Raw genomic sequence first — 22,528 nt, forward strand, 5'->3', positions numbered from 1 at the left:
AACAGTATCCACAGAGAGAGAAACAGAATTGCCATTTCACATCATAAACTTTTTGAAAACAGAGTATTAACAGCACCTTTAGGTTTTATTTCAAATTTCCAGCCTTTGCAGCTATTTTCACTTGGACTAATCAGCACATTACATTGTCCACAACAGAACTGCCAGATATCAAAATAAACTACGGGATTATGTCATCCATATCATAAGATCCCCAGGAAAAAGCTTATAGCAACAGGGGGGCAAACTGTGAAAAGTTGATGTCTGCAGGCAGACAGGAATCTTTCATTGGATAAATGGTTTGTCTCACACATTATTGGGTTAAATGCCCTTTATAGTGCAATTAGGATTGATGAATCACACGTAGAGAATACAGAGATTGAAAAAAGAGTCTGAAGAAGCGTCCCAACCCAAAACATCACCAATCCATTTTCTCTAGAGATGTTGCTCGACCCGCTGAGTTAATCCAGCATTTTATGTCTATCATTGAAAATAAGACTTGATCCACAAGAAAAAGAAACACAAGATGAAAACCAACATAGATTGAACAGTCATAACATTGACAATACGTTAAGATTTTCATATACATTTAAGTATAAGCATCCATTACCTTGATAAAGAATTGATTTAAACAGAATAATAAGCCTTTATATTTAAGCAGAATAAAAAATGTTTATATTTAGTTTACACAGAAGCAGGTCAGAGACTGCATATCCTACAAACTGACTCACCTCGTACTTTACACCTCTCTACCATTGTAAATCAGGAGGCATTATTTATCATCAAAGCATAAATCAGGAGCACAAAATAATATTCTCCACCTGTTTGATTGCATGCAGCTCCAGCAACACTCTATAACCTCAAATCCGTACAAATAAGGTGGCCCACTTAATTGCAAACTGTCTGTAAAATGTGCAGGAATTACTTGTCTAGGCCACTTCAACAGGATTTCCTAAATCCATAACCTACCCACTACCCACATCCTGGAAAGTGAATTAAATAAATATACAAGCTGGGTTTATAAGCATTCTTCCATCCCCTACCCCCTCCCTTTTCAAAAAGCCTTTAAATAGCTCTCTGGTTTATACCCTGAAAAGGCCAATACATTTACGCCAATATTGAAACTTTAAATGGAACAATCCACCAAGACTATTTACCCATTTAACACTTACCATGTGCTCCATGCATATACTGATTTCACCATCACTGTAAAATGCCCCATAGAAACCCACAATATACGGAGAGTTACATTCGTGAAGGACCTGGAGTTCTCTGATGATCTGATTGCGAATGGCAGGCTTTATTTCCAAGTGAATCAGCTAGAGAAATGGAAAATAAGATTCTGATGATCACCTGAATTTATAGATTTTTAAAGGTTTCTATAATATTTTGCATTTGAATCATACTGACTTTTACAATTTTTCTAAAAACCAGATTCCTGGCTATATTTCACATTTTTTCAGATTTCTGATCTACAGTGCTCTCCATAATGTTTGGGACAAAGACTCATCTTTTATTTATTTGCATCTGTACTCACAATTTGAGATATGGATTAGAAAAAAGTCACATGTGGTTAAAGTGCACATTGTCAGATTTTATTAAAGGCCATTTTATACATTTTGGTTTCATCATGTAGAAATTACAGCTGTGCATAGTGCCCCCCATTTCGGGACACCATAATGTTTGGGACACATGTCTTTACAGGCGTATGTAATTAATCAGGCGTGTTTAATTGCCTCCTTAATACAGGTATAAGAGAGCTCCCAGCACCTAGTCTTTCCTGCAGTATTTCCATCACCTTTGGAAACTTTTTTTGCTGTTGATCAACATGAGGACCGAAGTTGTGCCAATGAAAGACAAATAAGAGATTATGAGACTGAGAAACAGGAATAAAACAGTTCGAGACAAACCTTAGGCTTACCAAAATCAACAGTTGGAACATCATTAAGAAGAAAGAGAGCACTGGTGAGCTTACCTAATCGCAAAGGGACTGGCAGGCCAAGGAAGACCTCCACAGCTGATGACAGAAGAATTCTCGCTATAATAAAGAAAACTCCCCAAACGCCTGTCCGACAGACCAGGTGGATTTGTCAATGACCACTGTCCGCAGAATACCCCATAAACTGATATACAGAGGTTACACTGCAAGATGTAAACCAGTAGTTAGCCACAAAAATAGGATGGCCAGGTTACAGTTTGCCAAGAAGTACCTAAAAGAGCAACCACAGTTCTGGAACAAGATCTTGTGGACAGATGATACGAACATTAACTTATATCAGAGTGATACAAGAGCAAAGTATGGAGGAGAGAGGGAACTGCCCAAGATCCAAAGCATACCACCTCATTTGTGAAACACGGTGGTGGGGGTGTTATGGCCTGGGCATGTATGGCTGCTGAGGGTACTGGCTCACTTATCTTCATTGATGATAAAATTGCTGATGGTAGTAGCATAATGAATTCTGAAGTGTATAGACACATCCTATCTGCTCAAGTTCAAACAAATGCCTTAAAACTCATTGGCCGGTGGTTCATTCTACAGCAAGACAATGATCCCAAACATACCGCTAAAGCAACAAAGGAGTTTTTCAAAGCTAAAAAATGGTAAATTCTTGAGTGGCCAAGTCAATCACACGATCTGAACCCAACTCAACATGCCTTTTATATGCTGAAGAGAAAACTGAAGGGGACTAGCTCCCAAAAGAAGCATAAGCTGAAGATGGCTGCAATACAGGCCTGGCAGAGCATCACCAGAGAAGACACCCAGCAACTGGTGATGTCCATGTATCGCAGACTTCAAGCAGTCATTGCATGCAGATATGCAACATTGTACTTTCATTTACATGACATTGCTGTCCCAAACAAATGAGGGGGAAGTATGTATCAACACTACTGTAATTTCTACATGGAGGAACTAAAATGTATAAAAATGACCTTTATTAAAACCTGACAATGTGCACTTTAACCACATGTGATTTTTTTCTATTACAAATCTCAAATTGTGGAGCACAGAGGCAAATAAATAAATGTTGGGTCTTTGTCCCAAACATTTAAGAGGGCACTTTATTTTCCATTTGTGGCAAAACACTCACTGGCTTGCATTCCATTTTCCCCAACTCTGGTGCAGCGTGCAATATAGTGAGCCGCTTAAAGAATATTTGCTGGGATAATGTAAATGGCACTATATTGTTTCCGATACAATTATTTCATTAGACAGAGAACAAGATTCATTCAAATAATTTGTTGAGGTCAATGTTATCAAATAACTTAATTTGTGCCAGTTTTGAAACTTCCTTCTGTGCTTAGGCATGGCAATGCTTGATTTTTTTGTCAAAGTTCTGAATTCTAAGTTGCAGCTACATATTCTGCTAATAATAGCTTACCTTTCTTGCCATGATAAGTCCCGATGGCTTATGACGTACTTTGGTGACAACACCACCGTTACCAGCACCCAACTCACAGATCTTATCAAAGTCATCATCTTTCAATTCACCAACTTTGGCCTTCTGTGTAAGAAAGGCTTCAAGTCTATTTTTCTGCTGCTCATCAAGTTCAAGTTCTTCCAACTTCTTTTGTAGGGCTTCTAGGTTAGCTCTAGAACACAAAATAACTTTGTCCATTAAAATAATGATCCTGCTTGGTCCGGAGTAGCCGACAAATTTCACATATCCACTCTTCAAATCATTACCAAAATTTGCCTCAACCCACCCACTGGTTATAGAATTCAATCATGATTTAGATTTAACTCCTCAAACAAGGGAGAATGCTTGTTTTATATGGTCAAGAGCTTGTTTGCCATGGAGGAAAGTGATTCATTTCATCTTTTCATGTTCAGTCCTATACTTTCAAGATGATAATTCAAAGCTGGAATTGTTTCTTCTGGGACCAATAAATTCCATCATAGACCCCGAGGTAAATATATGTTGTAGTGCAGGACGACATCAAGTTATAACCAAAGCCATACTCGGGTGCCTTTGAAGTGGCCAATTTATTCCATTGGTCACTTAACAAGCCACTGTATTTACTGAACTTCCCTTTTCTGAAACCAATTTTTTAGATCTACATTAGCCATAGTTCATTCTGAGTCTACTCTTCAAACCGTATTGCACGTCAGTGTTATCTTACCAGTACACACTAGGCACAGGAAATTGCTATCTTGTTAAAGGCAAACAAGTTAAGCACATTTATATTTATCGACAAGCCTGTTTGCTGAAAAGGAAAATTTGTGCACACCTTTTTGTGGCAATTGTAATTTTAGAAAATTGCTTACCTTCTCTGCAAACAGCTCAATACCCTATTCCCCATAATGTTCAGCTCTCAAACCCATTTAAAATATTTCTCAATTGTAGTTTCACAAGGCAATCTCCAAAATATTCAACCAGTGTTTTGTCAAAAGGTACACTGGTTTACTTTGTTAACAAATAAATTCACAGGATAAAGGTATCATTAGTGATGTTGGTATTTATTGTCCATGCCAATTTGTGTATGAACTTTTTTTTTCTCCTCATTTATCATTGAACAACCTTCTGGCTTGCACACTTGTTTAATTTGGTCATTTGTTTATACGGTCATTTGAAATCAATAATCTTTTAAAATAGGAATTTTTGATGCTCATATTAATGTAGATGTAGAGTTAAGTAGTCTTGTAATAGCAATGCTCTTTTGTACAATTGCAGCACTTCCTTTCTTAAAACAGTATTGGCCATTTGTGGTTATACAACATATAATTAGTAATAATCTGATAGCAAGTTTCTGGGTGAGGATTTCTTTTTAAAAAACAATTTCCTCCTACATTTATCAAAGCCAGCATGATGTTGAGATTATGATGGGTGAGTTTTAACTAAATGATGAAACATTAAACCTCAATGAGTGAAAAGTGAAAATTTAAACCAAGGTTCATGTACTGGATTTTGGGAGAACTTCAAATTGCAAAATACTATACTAAGTTATTAAAGGAAAAAAGGCTGGTGAATTTATGGCTGTCCATGGATAGATGTATTATTGTGCAGTGAGAGAATAGTTAACAATCTATTATGAAGTGTTTAATTTGAATACACCATATTACATATCTGACCTGAAACAAAAACATTTTCTCTTTCCAGAGATATTGCCTGACTTGATGGGTGTTTCCAATATAGTTTTTAAAATATTATTTGCAACTGCTTTTTGCTTTCTAATAAAATTGACATTCATTCAGTTGAGGTTCCTACTTGCATTTATTTAGTACTTAAAATGCTTGATTGAGTAGGCATGTTTAGAATTTGCCATAGATTCAGCCACACCTATGGGATCACCACGGAGAGGCGGCAGTGCGGAGAGGCGGCAGTGCGGAGAGGCGGCGCCGACTTTTTCATCGGGAGCCTGGGAGCTCCAAACCGGCGCGGCCTTGTCGGCTTCGGCAGCCGCGGGCTCCAACCAGGAAGCGGCCGTTCCAGGTGGCCCAGCCGCCGAAAGGACTCTCCCGACGCCGGGGCAAGACCACCCGGTGAGAACGGCCAGGGACATCGGGCCTCCGTAGAGGCAATTGCGGTGGCCTCAATAGGCCTGACTTTGGGGTGAACATGGGGTGGGGACTGGACATTGTGCCTTCCCCCACAGTGCTATCCACTGTGGGGGGATGATTTTTTTGTCTAATTGTAGTCCTGTAGGTCTGTGTCCAAGATGGCTGCCGTGAAGAGAGAGTGGACGCTGGCGCGCTTTGGCTGCCGCTGCTCTCTCTTCACACTGTGTTTTTGATTTTCTGTTTTTGGATTGAATTCTGTTTTTAATTTGTGATGTCTTTATTACTTGTTATATTCCGATTATATGTTATTCCGATTACTATGTAAGGTGTCCTTGAGATGTCTGAAAGGCGCCCATTAAATAAAATTTATTATTATTATTATGGTAGTTTCCTCACTGCTCCTTTTATTGAGAGGCAGTGGAGCCTATTTGACACAAACGTAATAGTATCCCAACTGTGAATCACAAATCAAACACTGAAGAAATTTAAGACCATCTAAGCATATGGAATCTACTGCAGACAAGGGAGCTGGGCAAGTATGTTGAAGATAATTTGCAGGGCTCTGGGAAAAGGTGGGGGTGGGGGGGAGAAGAATTGTGACGCTTCACAGACAAAATAACTTTCCTGTGTTTTGACCACTGATGAACACGCTTCTCAGAAATTGGTCTGGTATAATCACCAGATGACTGATTCATATCATCTTGTTGAATATCTTTCTCTGTATCAGCATTTGCAACCGTGGCTACAAAAGGACTGAGAATAACATGGTCAAAGAGAGCCAAAGCCAAGGCAACATTTCACAAATAATTTGGAGCAAACAAAATATCATTTGGTTTGTCACATAGGTTGCAACTTATGTAAGATAGTGAGACATCACTGGTCAATTGAGAAGCATTTGCATTAATCTTTCCAAGACTGAACTTAATCTTTCTAAGACTGAACCAGGTCGGCTCGCCTGCCCCACACTCCAAAGACATGCAGGTTTGTAGGTTAAGTGCTTCGGTAAATTGTAAATTGTCCCTAGTGTGTCGGATGGTGCTAGTGTGTGGGGTGATTGCTGGTCGACGCGGACATGGTGAGCCAAAGGACCTGTAGTTCCCAGGTCGTTTGCACGCCCAGGTCGGGTCGCCTGCCCCGGGTCGGCTCGCTTTCTTGCACGCCCAGGTCGGCTCGCTTTCCCCAGGTCTGGCTGTAGTTCCCTGGTCGGCTCGCTTGATCCAGGTCTGGCTGTAGCGCCCAGGTCGCCTACGTGCCCCGGAACTGGCTGCAGTTCGCGAAAACGAATTGAAAAAGAAGCCTGCGGACCGGATGATTTCGGGTTACGGGCTGGATCCGGCCCGTGGGCTGTAGGTTGCCGACCCCTGTCCAAGATGTCAGGCCTCATTGTGTGTTCCCCCCCCCCCCCCCCATGATTTAAAAGTGATTTCCGCCCATGCAGGCAACATCCTTCACATACCTGACATCAGAATTTTGAAACAGATATTTTATTCCAAGCTTTGACAGAACAAATGATTTACAGGCGAAGAAAGGAAATAGTTTAGTTTAGAGATACAGTGTTGAAACAGGCCCTTCAAACGATCCAGTCCGCACTGACCAATGATCATCCGTACACTAGTTCTATATTATCCCAGTTTCACATCCTACACACTACGGGCAATTTACACAAGTCAATTAACCTACAAACCTGCTTGTCTTTGGAATGTGGGTGGAAACTGGAGCACCTGGAGAAAACCCAAGCCGGCACATGGAGAACATACAAACCCTGTATAGACAGTACTTGTAGTCAGGATCAAACCTGGGTCTCTGGCTCAGTAATGCAGCAACTCTACAGTGGTGCCAAAGTCATCATGAAAAATCCCACTGTCTCTAGCTAATGACTGCTCAAAACATTCAGCACTGGAAAACCCCATGCATTGGGTAAACAGGGGAATTCAGTGTAAATGTCAGTAGGAGATTACCATCTCACAGTCAATGACTCGCCTGCCCTGCACTGTATTGTTTGAGACGAGTTACCATTAATTGGTCATTTAGATCAGCACTCGAGTATAATCTTAGCACAGAACTCATTAAAAGTTGGTAACTGACAAAAAACAAAAATAACTGAACTGCAAATTCTCTTTGAACATTTTCTCCTTCCACGCATACAAATTCGAGCTCATAGGCGATTCGACCAAAAAGTTCTGACTCTGCTCATAGATTAACATTTTATCTCCCATTATATTCTCTTCAAGCTCATTTTATTCACAAGACCCACCTCCTACTTTATTAATCCTATCTCGACGATCTTTAACTCTTTCCCTCTAGTCATTCACGTTGTTATTGTCGAGTCCACATTAATTGTTAGAGTTGTTTCTTCTAAAATACTGCTTCCTCTCCTTCGCATCAACTCTCCTCGTACCTCAAAGATACAACACTTGACCAAGTCTTTGCACACAAATATCCATCTTCAATATTCCATTCCTCGCTAGAATCCTCAAACCTGCTATGATATGCCAGTGCTGATTTTACACAGAAACCCAAACCTTTTAGGTTTCCATCCCTGCCATGTTATTAACATAACTCTGATCCAAAGTCACCAAATACAAATCTATCCTTCTTCGTCGGTAATAAAATGATGTGCAGTCTTTGACATGGCTGACTCCCTCACTTTCCTCCAATGATAGGCAGGGGCCAGCAGAAAAATGAACTTACTGATTCAGTCTGCCTACAGGCTGCACTGTTGTGATTGACTAAACTAAGGCTGTACTGCTTGGTACCCAAGCTCTGTACTTAATAGGAGGGAATGGACTCAGACAAATCTAACTTCTATCTGTGAGGATATTTTAATCGTTAGATGACCGAAGCATGGTGTTAAGATTCCATGTCAGAAAAGTTTTTAAAAGATCGAATGAAGAATATTGGAGAATGGAGAGAATATTTGTGTCACCTGACCTTTTCTTGGACAATTTATGGTCCTGCATTACTCCAGTGTCACATTGGATACGTGATTGGCAAATGACAATATAGCAACAGATGTACAGAGAATAGATGGAACAACTCATCATCTGTCAAAAGATTAATTTAGACTGAAAAAGTTAAATTACGTTTTACTTTTTGCATTTACCCCAAATACATGAAAGTGATCCAGTTCCTTCCTCCTTCCCTCACATAGCCTCAGTGGTGAGTAATCTATTGGCAACTTCAATCAAAATCACAGATCATGCTATTTTCTCTCCTGCAATTTCACTTCTCTCCTATCCTCAATATGAATTCTGAATAATCATGGGCACTTGAGTTTTGTTTATAGTGTTGGCTTTCCACACAATGTCTCAAACAAAGCCATTTCAAACATCTTCCTTACATTCCTCATCCAGTCACAACATCAAAATCTCTTCCAATTCTTATCCTAATATACATCCGAAGTCCTTTGTAGCAGAAAGTCAGAGAGATATAGAAAGGAAACAAGCCTTGCTGTCCAGTGAGTATGTGCTGACCTTCAAGCATACATTTTAGCTAACTATACTCAAAGCCATTTTAATGTTCCCATATAAACAACCCCCAGATCCTACCACTCATCTATACACTAGGAGCAATTTACAGTGACGAAGTGAGGGGCCAGAATTGGTGTTGGGGTTTGGAAGGTGGGTAGGTTTGTAACCAGGATTGGGAGTGCTCTTATGCTTCCTATAATTTTAAAATTCACTGGAAAATACTATTGTGTAAAACAAATGCAAAGTAAAATTGCCCATTTGTGTAATGAAACAAGTAACATCCAATACTCTGGAAAATCTACGCCCAGTATTAATAATGTCCCGATGGTGCCAGATTATCAGCTTTTTATTGTAGCAGCTTTAACAACAAAACGTTCCAAGAGCTTTCAGGTTTCATCAAGCTAAAAGTGAAGGTGACCCAGAACAAGAGGAGTGACAACAAACTTAAAGTATAATCAAAATAAGAACCAAATAGATAAGACGGAAGGGACATCATGTTATTACTTTACAAAACATTGGTTTGGCAGCACACAAAGTATTGTGTACAGTTCTGGTCACTATTTCAAGGGAAGGATTTAATTCTGCTGGAGAGATTCATCAGGATTTTGCCTAGATTGGATAGCTTTAATGATAAGGCAAGATTTAATAGGCTGGGCTTATTGGAGGGAAGGGGATCGAGGGGTAACCCGAGAAGCATATAAGATTATGAGAGGAATAGATAGGGTTGATAGCATAATTTTTCCTCCCATATTCAAGATAAGAGGTTGAATGGCATAAGTTTAAGGCGAGAGAGAGAGGATGTTCAGATGGAAAAGTAAAAAAAAAAATGAAGTGGTTGATATCTGGAGTGCACTGCCAAATGTGCACTTAAGGCATCTAGACAGATATTTATCTTTTCATGGCATTGAAAGCTACTGACCTAATGTGGATAGGTGCAATTGGTATAGGTAGGTAAAATGTTTGGTATGGATATGGTGTGCTAAAGGGCCCATTTCTGTACTGCATAACTTTAATCTGAGAATAAATCATTTTGTCCAATGAATTAATTTTGATTTTTGCAGTTGCTAATGTAATGAAAAAAGTCAAATTCTACAGAGTTAGCACCCACAGTGATGTGATGATGACCAAGATTACCTGAAGTAGAAGCACTAATTGAGGATAAACACTGACCAAGGATAGAAGCTAACTACCCTGCTGAGTTGGAGCCTTTTATATTCAGTCATAAAAGTTTTTTTTTAAATTTCCAAACTGTATTTGTGTTACAAAATCAAAAGGAGGAACTAGCATTTAGACATTGATGGTCAACGCCCAGACCAGGTAAATGCATAAAACTAAAACAATTTTAATTTGAAATGTTCACTGTTTACAGACTTCAATAAATCACTGCTCAAAGCAACAAAGGGAATGTAACATACTGGGGAGTACGATAAGGCTGACAAAAAAGGACGAATTTCTTTGTTTATAAACATTCACGAGAAACAAAAAAATCTTGGAAAACGTGTGGATCAGCGTGACAAGAATTGGCAGGCTGGTATCAACTGCACATGCAGCAAAAACTGTTGCTAAGCATTAACAAAAATAGCTTTGCACAAAAAACCGTCTGAAAAATAATGAAAAAACTTCAATATGGCCAATATAAATACAAAAATAGTTGTACGACATAGGAACGTATTCAGCCCATCAAGTCTTTAACGGCCATAAAAAACTATTCAGACTAACCATGCTTCCACATGCATCTGTAGCCTTGCAGAGAATCATATATCAAATGTTTATTATGTACTTTTAAATATGAAGTTTTCTATCTTCACTGAGTTACAGATTCCCGATGCTCTTTGAAAAGACAGGGACAGATTCCCGATGCTCTTTGAAAAGACAGGGAACAAATAAATGAAATGGAGGCAAATGATTATAAACCCAGTTTTCATGAAAGAATACAGATAAAGATCGGGATTATCCAGGCGAAGACTTCCAAATGCACAAAGTCTTAGACACATCAGAGAGCATGAGAATATTACTGCACACAAACCAGCCTTTCGGCCCATTGAGTCCATGCTAATCATCAATAAACTTTTTTTAAACAAATACTAATCCTACAGATACAGTAAAATGTCAAAGGATAAGATGATAGAATAAGATTGAAACATTAACTGTTTCTCTTCCCACAAATGCTGCCCGACTTCCTGGACGGTTCCAGCATTTTTTGTTTTTAATTCCAGTTTCGTAGCATCTGCAGATTTTTGATTTTCTTTATAATTCAAATAGGTTAGCTCAAATAGAAAGTGGAAATCATATTCCTCCAAGTGCTTCTAGATGACAGCAGCAGCATCAAGTCATTTAATGTACGTATACTTTGCAGCTCAGTGACAAAGCCACCAAAACAATTTTTGACCTACAGTAATAAGTGAAAAGAAGGACGTTGAATTTACACAACTCTTTAGAGGACATCCGAAAGGATTGTGTAAGCCTTGCTTCAGAACTGTCAGTCTATGGGTAAACACTAAACAATTTAACAATTGGATATCACATATAATGATATGATTGCACAATTAAGTCTGATTTTGGTCCGCAGATATTTATTATAGTATCTTGCAATTGTCTGATCACTTCAGAATAGTGTCAAAAATAGGAAAAGATCTGCTAGCATCCCATATTGTGCTTGAGTAGCTTATAACCCGATAATATGAACAGCTGAATTCTCCAATTTTAGGTAACCTCTAACCCCCTCCCCCATTCACTTCCCTCTCTTCCACCCTTCCCTTTCCCTCTCGTGTGCTCCACCTGGACTCCCAGCTATTTCTCCTCTCCAACCACCCCCACCCCTCTCCGCATACCCTACTTTCCTTCCCCTGGCTTCACAATCCATAACTCTTGAAACATGCCTCACACCTACTGTTATCATCTTTGTTTTTTTGCTCCAACCATCTGCCCGTCAAAAAAAAGTCTTGCCTGTGTCGACCCAATACCTGCCACGTTTTGTCCTGCCTTTCCTCTTTTCCAGGTTTTTTCTCCCCCACCCCCATCCCCCTCCCATCAGTCTGAAGAAGGGTCTTGACCCAAAACATCACCCATCGATATTCTTCACGGATACTGCCTGATCTGTTGAGTTACTCCAGGACTTTGTGTCCTTATTTGCTATTAACTTCTCACTTGTGTGGCAGCATACATGTCAAACGCACTGCACTGAAATGTCGTCCACTGTGCACTGGCCAAGGTCTGGAAAAGCACTTGAACCTGCAACATTCTGTCTTTGAGGCAAGAATGCAATCACTAAACCAATCTGAAACAATGCTGTAATGCTTCTATTGCTGTAATACTTCTATTGAGGTGGAGGAAGGTTTTGCCTCACTTCTTCAAAACTACAATATTTCAACAGACTGTTCAATAACAATGAACCATTCCTCAACTAACATCGGCCAATGCAAATGCTAATACGATTGAACTCAAAATGTTGAGAAGAATAATTTCATATTTATTTCTTGTCTGCATAAGCGATGTAAAAACAACAAGCCTAGTTGCAGTTTTTAAAAAAAGACACAAAGTGCAAGATTAACTCAGCGGGCCGGGCAGCATCTCTGGAGAACATGGCTAGGTGCTTTTTTGGGTGGGGACCCTTCTTCATACGGGTCTGAAGAAGGGTTCTGACCCAAAACGTCGCTTATCGATATTCTCCAGAGATACTGCCTGACCCACTGTTAATCCACCATTGTGCCTTTTTTTGTAAACCAGCACCTGCAGTTCCTTGTATCTACTTGCTGCAATTAGATGTCTCACCAAGTGATAACAGTTCAAGATTAACAAAGATGTAGTCAAACCTCGGAATGTACTGTTTCTTCATGTTAAGGCATTCAAAGATCATCCCAGTAAAAACCTTCGCTCCAGTATTGGTTACTTTTAATCACAGATTATCTAGTTTCATCATGTTTCTACTTTTCAGGAACACTTTTGGTTACATTGAAGTTCATTCAAATGGACAAACAACAGAACTAAAACATTTCTGTTCTTGGCCCAGAATCAAAACCTCTCTCATCAAGATTACTTATGGGATCCTGTACAATTGTGACAAAGGCAACCAACTTCTCCTAAACCTTATCAACCAGTCCGCAGTCTTTGACAAAGCCGCCGACATCTTCCCACCACTGTTAATCAACTGAATAGGATTACACTCACCTCTACCATTCATATCACCATTTATTTTCAAGTAGATCCCCTTAGTCTCTTTCTATTTCACACAAAAGCATGTCACTTTACACATGGCACTAGTATTCGGTGGTCAAGAGATCATCTCTCTCAGCTCCTTAATTATTTTTAAGTTGTCAGATTCTCAGAGAGGAAAATTATAGAAATTTTCACGAATTAAACAAAATTGCCATTTTTGATTCCCATCACAAACTCCATTCCCTAGTCACTGACTCCATGCCTCCCCCAGCTCAAAGCAAAATACAGTGCCCTCCATAATGTTTGGGACAAAGACCCATCATTTATTTATTCGCCTCTGTACTCCACAATTTGAGATTTGTAATAGAAATAAAATCACATGTGGTTAAAGTACACATTGTCAGATTTTAATAAAGGCCATTTTTAAACATTTTGGTTTCCCCATGTAGAAATTACAGCAGTGTTTATACATAGACCCCCATTTAAGGGCACCATAATGTTTGGGACAGAGCAATGTCATGTAAATGAAAGTAGTCATGTTTAGTATTTTGTTGCATATCATTTGCATGCAATGATTGCTTGAAGTCTGTAATTCATGGACATCACCAGTTGCTGGATGTCTTCTCTGGTGATGGTCTGCCAGGCCTGTATTGCAACCATCTTTAGCTTATGCTTGTTTTGGGGGCTAGGACCCTTCAGTTTTCTCTTCAGCATATAAAAGACATGCTCAATTAGGTTCAGATCGTATGATTGACTTGGCTACTCAAGAATTGACAATTTTTTAGCTTTGAAAAACTCCTTTGTTGCTTTAGCAGTAAGTTTGGGATCATTGTCTTGCTGTAGAATGAACCGCCGGCCAATGCATTTTGAGGCATTTGTTTGAACTTGGGCAGATAGGATGTGTCTATACACTTCAGAATTCATTATGCTAATACCATCAGCTGATGTATCATCAATGAAGATAAGTAAGCCAGTACCTTCAGCAGCCATACCCCGTTTCACAGATGAGGTGGTACGTCTTGGATCTTGGGCGGTTCCTTCTCTCCTCCGTACTTTGGTCTTGCCATCTCTCTGATATGTTAATCTTCGTCTCATGTGTCCACAAGACCTTTTTCCAGAACTGTGCTTTCCCTTTTAAGTACTTCTTGGCAAACTGTAACCTGGCTGTCCTATTTTTGCGGCTATCCAGTGGTTTGCATCTTGCAGTGTAGCCTCTATATTTTTGTTCATGAAGTCTTCTGCGGACAGTGGTCTTTGAAAAATCCACATCTCACTCCTGAAGAGTGTTTCTGATCTGTCGGACATGTGTTTGGGGATTTTTATTATATTTCTTTAGTATAGAGCTAATTTTTCTGTCATATGCTGTGGAGGTCTTCTTTGGCCTGCTAGTTTCTTTGCGATTAGTAAGCTCACCAGATCTCTCTTTCTTCTTAATGATGTTCCAAACAGTTAATTTTGGTAAGCCTAAGGTTCGGCTGATGTCTCTAACAGTTTTATTCTTGTTTCTCAGTCTCATAATGGCTTCTTTGACTTTAATGGGCACAACTTTGGTCCTCATGTTGATAAACAACAATAAAAGTTTCCAAAGGTGATGGAAAGACTGGAGGAAAGACTAGGTGCTGAGAGCTCTCTTATACATCTTAAATACATCTGAGCAATTACAAATGCCTGTGAAGCCATGTGTCCCAAACATTATGATGCCCTGAAATGGGGAGGACTATGTATAAACACAGTTGTAATTTTTACATGGTGAAACCAAAATGTATAAAAATGGTCTTTAATAAAATCTGACAATGTGCACTTTAACCACATGTGTTTTTTTCTATTGCAAATCTCACATGGTGGAGTACAGAGGAAAATAAATAAATGATGGGTCTTTGTCTCAAACATTATGGAGGGCACTGTATCTACTATGGATATGTCACCCATACCTTTGTTTTACATTACCAATGCACAGCCATTGACAAACACCTGTCAGCACTTACATAACATCACTCAATTCATCCGCATGTTAGTTCTAATCTCTTAAACGGGGGGGGGGGGGGGGGGGGGGAGGCTTCATTCAAAACTCTGCTGCCTACATCCTACTTTACGAATCCAAATCACCAAAACCCCTACATTCAATGACCAGAATATGCTCATGCCTCAGTTTTAACATTTGCATATTTTCAAATCTATTCATAATCTCACCCTTCCTTACCATTGTACCTATCCTGAAACTACAATGCTCCAAAATATATTTGCTTACCGCTATATTCTCGATCCAGCACAAGCAAGATTTTAATAACTCCATCCCCGAGCTGTGCCTTTCACTAAGTAAGTAAGTTTATTGGCCAAGTATTCACATACAAGGAATTTGCCTTGGTGCTCCGCCCACAAGTAACAACATGACATACAGTGACAGTTACGAATGACTCAGAAAGCACTAAACATTAATAATAATAAGACATTAATGATAAAACACCATTGATCAAGCATGTGAACCAACAAAATACCAGATCAAAGGGAGGCTACAGATTTTTGGCTGTTGAGTAGAGCAACTACTCGTGGATAAAACTGTTTTTATGTCTGGCTGTGGCAGCTTTGACAATCCAGAGTCGCCTTCCAGAGGGAAGCGATTCAAAGAGTCCAAGGTCCAAAGCTCTGAAATTCCCTCCATAAACAACCTTTCCACTTTATCCTCCAAGAATACATTATTGGCCTCTTTCAATTTCTCACCAAATGGCAGCCATCAGCAATATGAGTCTCTCCTGTAAGCTTTTACTCATCTGCGCCACAAATATGATTCAATGCCAATGTTTATTTGTTTGAAAACACTGCTGCAAAGTTAATGGGCCCACATAAACACAATTTGCATGGGTCTCTTTGGAGAAACTTCTATGAAATTTAGAGGTAAGAATCAAGGAAAATTCACATACTGCTGAATTGACTCAAACTGCATGGAGTGCAGGCAGCAGGGAGATCGCCCAATTGCAATGCCCGGTCCTTGGGCCCCCTCCATCCTTTGATCTCTAGTTTCCCCCCCCAAACCCTCCTGGTTCTCACCCTCCCCTTCCTACCCCCTCCTGTTCTCTGATCCCCTCCCCACCACACTCAGACCCCTCCAGTTCGTCCTCCCTTCCCACCCAGATCCCACTGGTTCTTCCCCCCCTCCCCCAGAGTCCTCCGCTTCCCACCCTCACCTCAACCCCTCCAGTTGCTCCTCTCTAACCCTAACCCCTCCCATTCCACCCCTCTGACCCCAAACTCCCCTCTCTCACCCCAACCCCTCGCCCTCCCCTATTACCTTCACCCCCCCCTCTCACCCCAACCCCTCACCCCCCTCTTTCACCCCAACCCCTCGCCCCCCCCTCACTCACCCAACCCTTCAACTTCCTTCGCTCTAACCCCAACCCCTCAAGTCCCCCCCCCCCCAATAACCAATCCAGTTCCCCCCACCCCACAACCCCTCCTGTCCCCCCTCTCTCACCACAATCCCGCCAGTCCTCGCCTCTCACCCCAACCCCTCCAAACAACCCCCCTCACCCTTTCATCCCAACCCCCTCCGGTCCCCTCACCCCTCCCCACCCCCATTCGCTTAAAAATTCCCTACCCCACTCGCTCTCCAGGTCTCCCCTTCCTCCCTCGCTCGCTCGCTCTCCAGTCACCCGTCCCGGCCCCCACTTACTCTGCAGTGTCCTCTCTGGTGGGGGACAGTCCTTCCCCGACCGTGGTGGTGATGGTCAGAGCGGGCAACACTGCCTTCCGCTTGGCGAACATGTTCGCTGTGTGCTCTCAGCCTTCTCTGCTCGTCCCCTGTTCGATCCGCCGGCCGTCTCACTCACTCACATTTGAATCTCACTGGCGGTAGCGACTCCGACACACGGAGGGAAGATCAGGATCAGCGCCGTCAACTGCTTCCGGGGCGACGGGGCTTTCATAGCGGCCTGTCAAGGCAGGCGAAGAGCCCAGACCGCTGTTGCCATGGGAGACGACTGGGCGGAGCATGAGCCTGGTTGCTGCGGGAAATTGATAGGCAAAGGAGATTCTGGTTTCCATGGGAGGGGGTGGTACCTGGTTACCATGGGAGGGGTGGTGTCTAGTTACTATGGTAGAGATTGTACCTAGTTGCTATGGGTAGGGTTGGTGTGGTTACCATGGGAGGGAGTGGTGTCTAGTTTGCTGTGTTACAGGTGGTGCCTGGTTGCTATTGGAGGGGGTGGTGTCTTGTTACTATGGGAGGGGGAGTACTTTGTTACCATGAAAGGATTGGTGCCTAATGTTTAAGAAGGAACTGCAGATGCTGGAAAATCGATGGTAGGCAAAAATGCTGGAGAAACTCAGCGGGTGAGGCAGCATCTACGGAGCGTAGGAAATAGGCAACGTTTTGGGTCGAAACCCTTCTTCAGACTGATGTGAGGGTGGGGGCGGGAGGATGAAAGGAAGAGGTGGAGTCAGAGGGCTGAGGGAGAGCTGCGAAGGGGAGGGAGAAAGTAAGGACTGCCTTAAATTAGAGAAGTCAATGTTCATACCGCTGGGGTGCAAACTGCCCAAGCGAAATATGAGGTGCTGCTCCTCCAGTGGTCCTCACTCTGGCCATGGAGGAGGCCCAAGCCAGAAAGGTCGGATTCGGAATGGGAGGGGGAGTTGAAGTGCTGAGCCACCGGGAGATCAGGTTGGTTATTGCAAACCGAGCGGAAGCGTTCGGCGAAGCGATCGCCAAGCCTACGCTTGGTCTCACTGATGTAGCGCAGCTGACATCTAGAGCAGCGGATGCAATAGATGAGATTGGAAGAGGTGCAGGTGAACCTCTGCCGCACCTGGAAAGACTGCTTGGTTCCTTGAATGTAGTCAAGGGGGGAGGTAAAGCGGAAAATGTAGCATTTCGTGCGGTTGCAAGGGAAAGTGCCCGTAGAGGGGGTGGTTCGGGTGGGAAGGGACAAATTGACCAGGGAGTTACGGAGGGAGCGGTCTCTGCGGAAAGCAGACAGGGGAGGAGATGGGAAGATGTGGCAAGTGGTGGGATCATGGAGGTGGCGAAAATGTCAGAGGATTATTTGTTGTATGTGACTGGTTGCTATGGCAGAGGAGATGTCTGAATGCTATCGTAGCGAAGGTGTCTGATCGCTATGAGAAGAGTGGTGCTGTTAGGATAAGGGCAAGGTCCTGCTTGCTGTGGAAGTAACAGGGGAGGGTCAGTTACTATGGCAGAGATGGTGCCTGAATACTATGGGAAGGGTTGGTGCTTGGTTGCTGTGGGAGGAGGTGGTGACTGGTTGCTATGTTAAAGGTTATGCCTCGTTATGGGTAGGGTGATGGCTGTTTGGGAGATGGGAGAGATTTGGGTTTTCTGTGGACGTGAGGAGGAGGGCCAGTAACTGTGGGAGCTGGGAATGGGGTCTCAGCGGTCAGAGAAAGCAAGGTGGAGACACAAGAGATTGCAGATGCTGGAATTATGTGCAATAAACAAGGTCCTCCAGTATCTTATTTTTGGAGAAAAGATGTTTGGCTGAAATAGGAATAGAAAATTTGATTCAGTAATTCAATATGTACTATTATTGTTTCCCCTATCTAGATGCAGTGAAATGTTTCGTACATAATCCAGTAAAATCATACTAAACATAAGTACAATTATACATAAATAAGAGTGTAATCATTGTAGTGTAAAATATACTTCTGAGGCTGCACACAATGACTCGCCTTGTTTCCGGCACCATCTGCTATCAAGTATCAAGTTGTTAAAAAATATTGAGTCTTATCTTCACCTTATACAGTCGGTCTGTTTGCCCTGGCAGCGGCACTACATGTTTTGGGTTGAGATTTGGATCTGTCTTGTATTGATCTTTCACCTGGTGAAATATCTCTAGTGCTGCAATCTATGAAGGGTTTGTCCTTCTCCAGCTCAGTGTGATGTTGCTTTCAGTTAGGTAGCACTTTAGAGGGCAACTCTTTCAAAACATCTTATGTTCTTCATGGACTTTCATTCAGATGCCACTACTAAAAGCAAAAAAAAAAACCGATCAATCCCCATTCTTGGCAACAGCATCGAACCTAACAGCGGGCATAAGAGAGGCCAGTACATCCAGAGATGAAGTCTGAATGCTTCAGGGAAGGGATTGCTTCATGGAAGGGATTGGGGTTCTTAGATTTGCAAGCAGGTTACTGGAGCAAATGAGTAAGTATTGTTTTGCTATAGTATTGTTTGAGTATTGTTTTGGAATGTGATGGGGAAATGCTTTGGAAGATGACTGAAGGTGTTGGTTGCTGTGGAAGATGGGTAGGATACAGGAAAAGGATTTGTAATATTTCCTCTGAGATATCCTTTGCTATGGCCAAAGTGCTAGAGGAACTCTGTACGCTAGGCAGCATCCACGGAGTGAAAAAGACAGATAACGCCTTGGGTTATACCTCTTTTTCAGACTAGAGGGAGAGACAGTGAACATTACTCAGAAACAGGGAGATGAGGAGGAGTTTCTTACTGAAGGTTGACAGTCTTTGAAGGTTGACATTCTACTGAAGGTTGACAGACATTTTGTACCTTAGAAGCCTGTGGAAGCATAATAGAATATATTCAAGACAGAAGTGAAGAGACATTTATACTAGAAGGGCTATGGGGATAGAACTAAATCTGGGGCAGCACAGTGGTGCAGCTGGTAGAGCTGTTGCCTCACAGTGCCAGAGACCCAGGTTCAATCCTCACCTTGGTTGCTATCTGTGTGGAATTTTCATGTTCTCCCTGTAACCGCGTGGGTTTCTTCTGAGTGATCTGGTTTCCTTCCACGAAGACGTGCGAGTTGTAGGTTAATTGATCTCTGCAAATTTGCCCTAGTGTGTAAGGAGTGGATGAGAAAGTAAGATAACATGGAACTAGCTTGAACGGGTGTGATTGATGGTTGGAGTGGACTCGGTAGGCCGAAAGGCTGGTTTGCCTGTTGTGTCTCTAATTTAATCTAAACTAAACTAATCTAAAATTGAAGGTGGGGGGAGGTGCAGGCTCCAGGAAGTAAGTGGCCTACTCCAGATCTTTTTTTTTTCTGGCCTGTAAGGAATGCAAACAAATTCGGCCCATTCTTAGTCACATGTGTGACCAAAAATATGAAAAATTGTGGAATACATCTCTTTTAATTCTTAAAGCATTACAGGTATATTGTTTTGTACTGTATATATAATTCATATGTTTTTCAAAGTTTATCAAGTTAAATTTTTATGTTATGCTGACAATGTTTGTTTAGGGTCAGAGATCATATATGGCCGGTCACGTGTGTGACCTCACACTGAAACATTTTTTTCATAACTCAGTTTTATCTTACAAACTCATGATGTTCATATCTTTAGCAGACATGCCTTATGGTTTGATAGGTAGGAAAATAGCAATTAATAAGATTAATCTCTTACAATAAATTTTTAATGTATTACTTTATGACGTGACGACATCTGGTCACGTGTGTGAAATTTGGTTCACTTTCCAAAGAATGGCCCTTACAAACTTTGTGAATTAAAAAAAAATTGAATGTTCTTATCTTTAGCAGACATGCATTATAGTTTTGTAGGTAGGAAAATAGCAATGAATAAGATTAACCTCTCACAATAATTATTTAATGTATTGCTTTATGTGATGCCATCTGGTCACGTGTGTAACATTTTGGTTCATTTTCCAAAGAATAGCCCATTAAAAGAATATCAAAAATTGAATACCTTTCAAACTTCAGAACTAAAACACTTGCATTGTGGTTCATTGGCTCATTGGGAGCTTTTTGCCAAGGATGAAACCAAAGGTTTGTTGCTGGGGAAATTAATTTAGAGGAATGCGTTATTGTGCACTTGATCATGTGACATTTAACCCAAACTTCTTCTTTCCAGCTGTCAAAGTGCACATGCAAGAGAGGTTGACTGGAGAAGACTCAATAGTACCATCTGGTGGCCAGTTTTGAAAGCACAGGATGACCCTTGAAGCTGTGAATCCAATTGAAAGTAAATGGATGGGGATCTACAGTGGAATAAAGTGTAATGAACGTTGTACAGATTGATAGGCCTGTATTGTTTTAAATGGGACATGGATAGAATGGGAATTTTGATTAACATATAAACATTCAAATGATTAAAGCTCTATGGTGGGAAAAAATCTGATTCCACAATCCTATTCCTGACTGCTGCTCTCCTTTCTTGTAAATCTCCTCTCCAAAGCTTTGTGGAATTAGGTGACCAATATTGGACAAAATACTCTACATGAGGATGGTTTGGTCCAGTTCTATAAAGTTTCAGCATCACATCCTTGCTTTTATACTCCATGGCTTCATGTATGTTGTCCTCTTCCTAAATGTTTAAAATGGTATTCCAAATTAATTAATACCATATAATTTATTAACAATTATTGAAGGCAATTCTCTGGCTTATATCCTTAAATTATGCAGTACCTGCACATAAAATATACTTCAGGTGTCAAAAGTTGTTAAGTGGGTGCACTTTATTCATAAAGGTCAGCCCTCAGACTTTACTGGAATAGCTTGCATTTTGGCTCTGTTTTCCCCATTCAAACCCCTTGCTCAGCTGCTCTCTGTACTGCCTCTCGCACTTGAATGTTCCCCTTGTTTATGATATTTGAAATAGGACGCTGTATTTAAAATATCATCTGACCAGTGCAGTGTTGACCAGCTCAGCCATCCTCAGACTTGTACTCTCTTGATAAACAAAACTTTAAATTCTTTTAAAGTTTCCTAGCCATATTTTCCCATTATAAAGGACATGGGAATTTTATGGCTCCTAATAGCCAGCATAATTAAAATGTTCAAATGAGATGGAAAATGTTACTTACATCTCATGTGTAAATGACTCTTATAAAAAGGAACTGGGGGCTTATGGAAAGGATAACACCTTGCAGAGTTTTCTGGCAATCAATGAATGAGCTTGGATGTAAAATTAGAATATAGGAAATAGAAGTAGAAAGAGGTCTTCCAAGCCCTTTGAACAGTTCCATAATTCAGTGAGATCATGGGTGGTCTTCTTTACTTTCTGGCTTGTTTCAATATCGTCTGATCTCCTTAAGTGCCCAAAAACCTAGTTATCTCAGCATTCAACATTCTTAACCAATGTAACAGACGGGTTTTACTATTTTTAGCTTGCAGTAACAAACATAAACTTACGGCTATTTATAGCTTTATTTTTGAAAATCCTGCAGGAAAGTGAAAGCCCTGTCCCACAGTACGAGTTCATTCCAAGAGCTCTCCCGAGTTTACCCTGATTCGAACTCGGAGATTTACAGTAATGGCCACTCGTCGGTACTCGGGGCTCTCATGGACATTTTTCAACATGTTGAAAAATCTTTACGAGTCTTCCCGTGCTTACCTGCCATTAGCGCGTCTTCCCGAGTACCTGCTGTTAGCGTTACGAGACGCTAAGAGACGTCCCCTAGCTCTGACCTACTCGCTAC

At 41.2% G+C, this 22,528-nt stretch overlaps 1 protein-coding gene and 1 long non-coding RNA gene across 2 annotated transcripts in view; one reads left to right on the forward strand and one right to left on the reverse strand.

Annotated features, from left to right (window-relative positions):
• Positions 1 to 17,058, reverse strand: part of map2k2 (mitogen-activated protein kinase kinase 2) — a 49,375-nt gene extending 32,317 nt beyond the window's left edge. Inside the window, exons 1-3 of the mRNA XM_033046700.1 lie at positions 16,790 to 17,058; positions 3,378 to 3,588; positions 1,170 to 1,316 (exon numbers count right to left, since the gene is read on the reverse strand). Coding sequence (XP_032902591.1) covers positions 1,170 to 1,316; positions 3,378 to 3,588; positions 16,790 to 16,881 — 450 coding nt within the window. The 5' untranslated portion in view covers positions 16,882 to 17,058. The remainder of the gene's footprint in view (positions 1 to 1,169; positions 1,317 to 3,377; positions 3,589 to 16,789) is intronic.
• A 270-nt stretch (positions 17,059 to 17,328) lies between these two features.
• On the forward strand, positions 17,329 to 21,118 carry LOC116989373. The gene is made up of 2 exons (XR_004416230.1): positions 17,329 to 17,418; positions 20,962 to 21,118. It is a non-coding gene; the product is annotated as an uncharacterized LOC116989373 (long non-coding RNA).
• The last annotated feature ends 1,410 nt before the right edge of the window (positions 21,119 to 22,528 follow it).

The sequence above is a fragment of the Amblyraja radiata genome, chromosome 29 (genome assembly GCF_010909765.2).
Source record: "Amblyraja radiata isolate CabotCenter1 chromosome 29, sAmbRad1.1.pri, whole genome shotgun sequence".
Lineage (NCBI taxonomy): Eukaryota > Metazoa > Chordata > Chondrichthyes > Rajiformes > Rajidae > Amblyraja > Amblyraja radiata.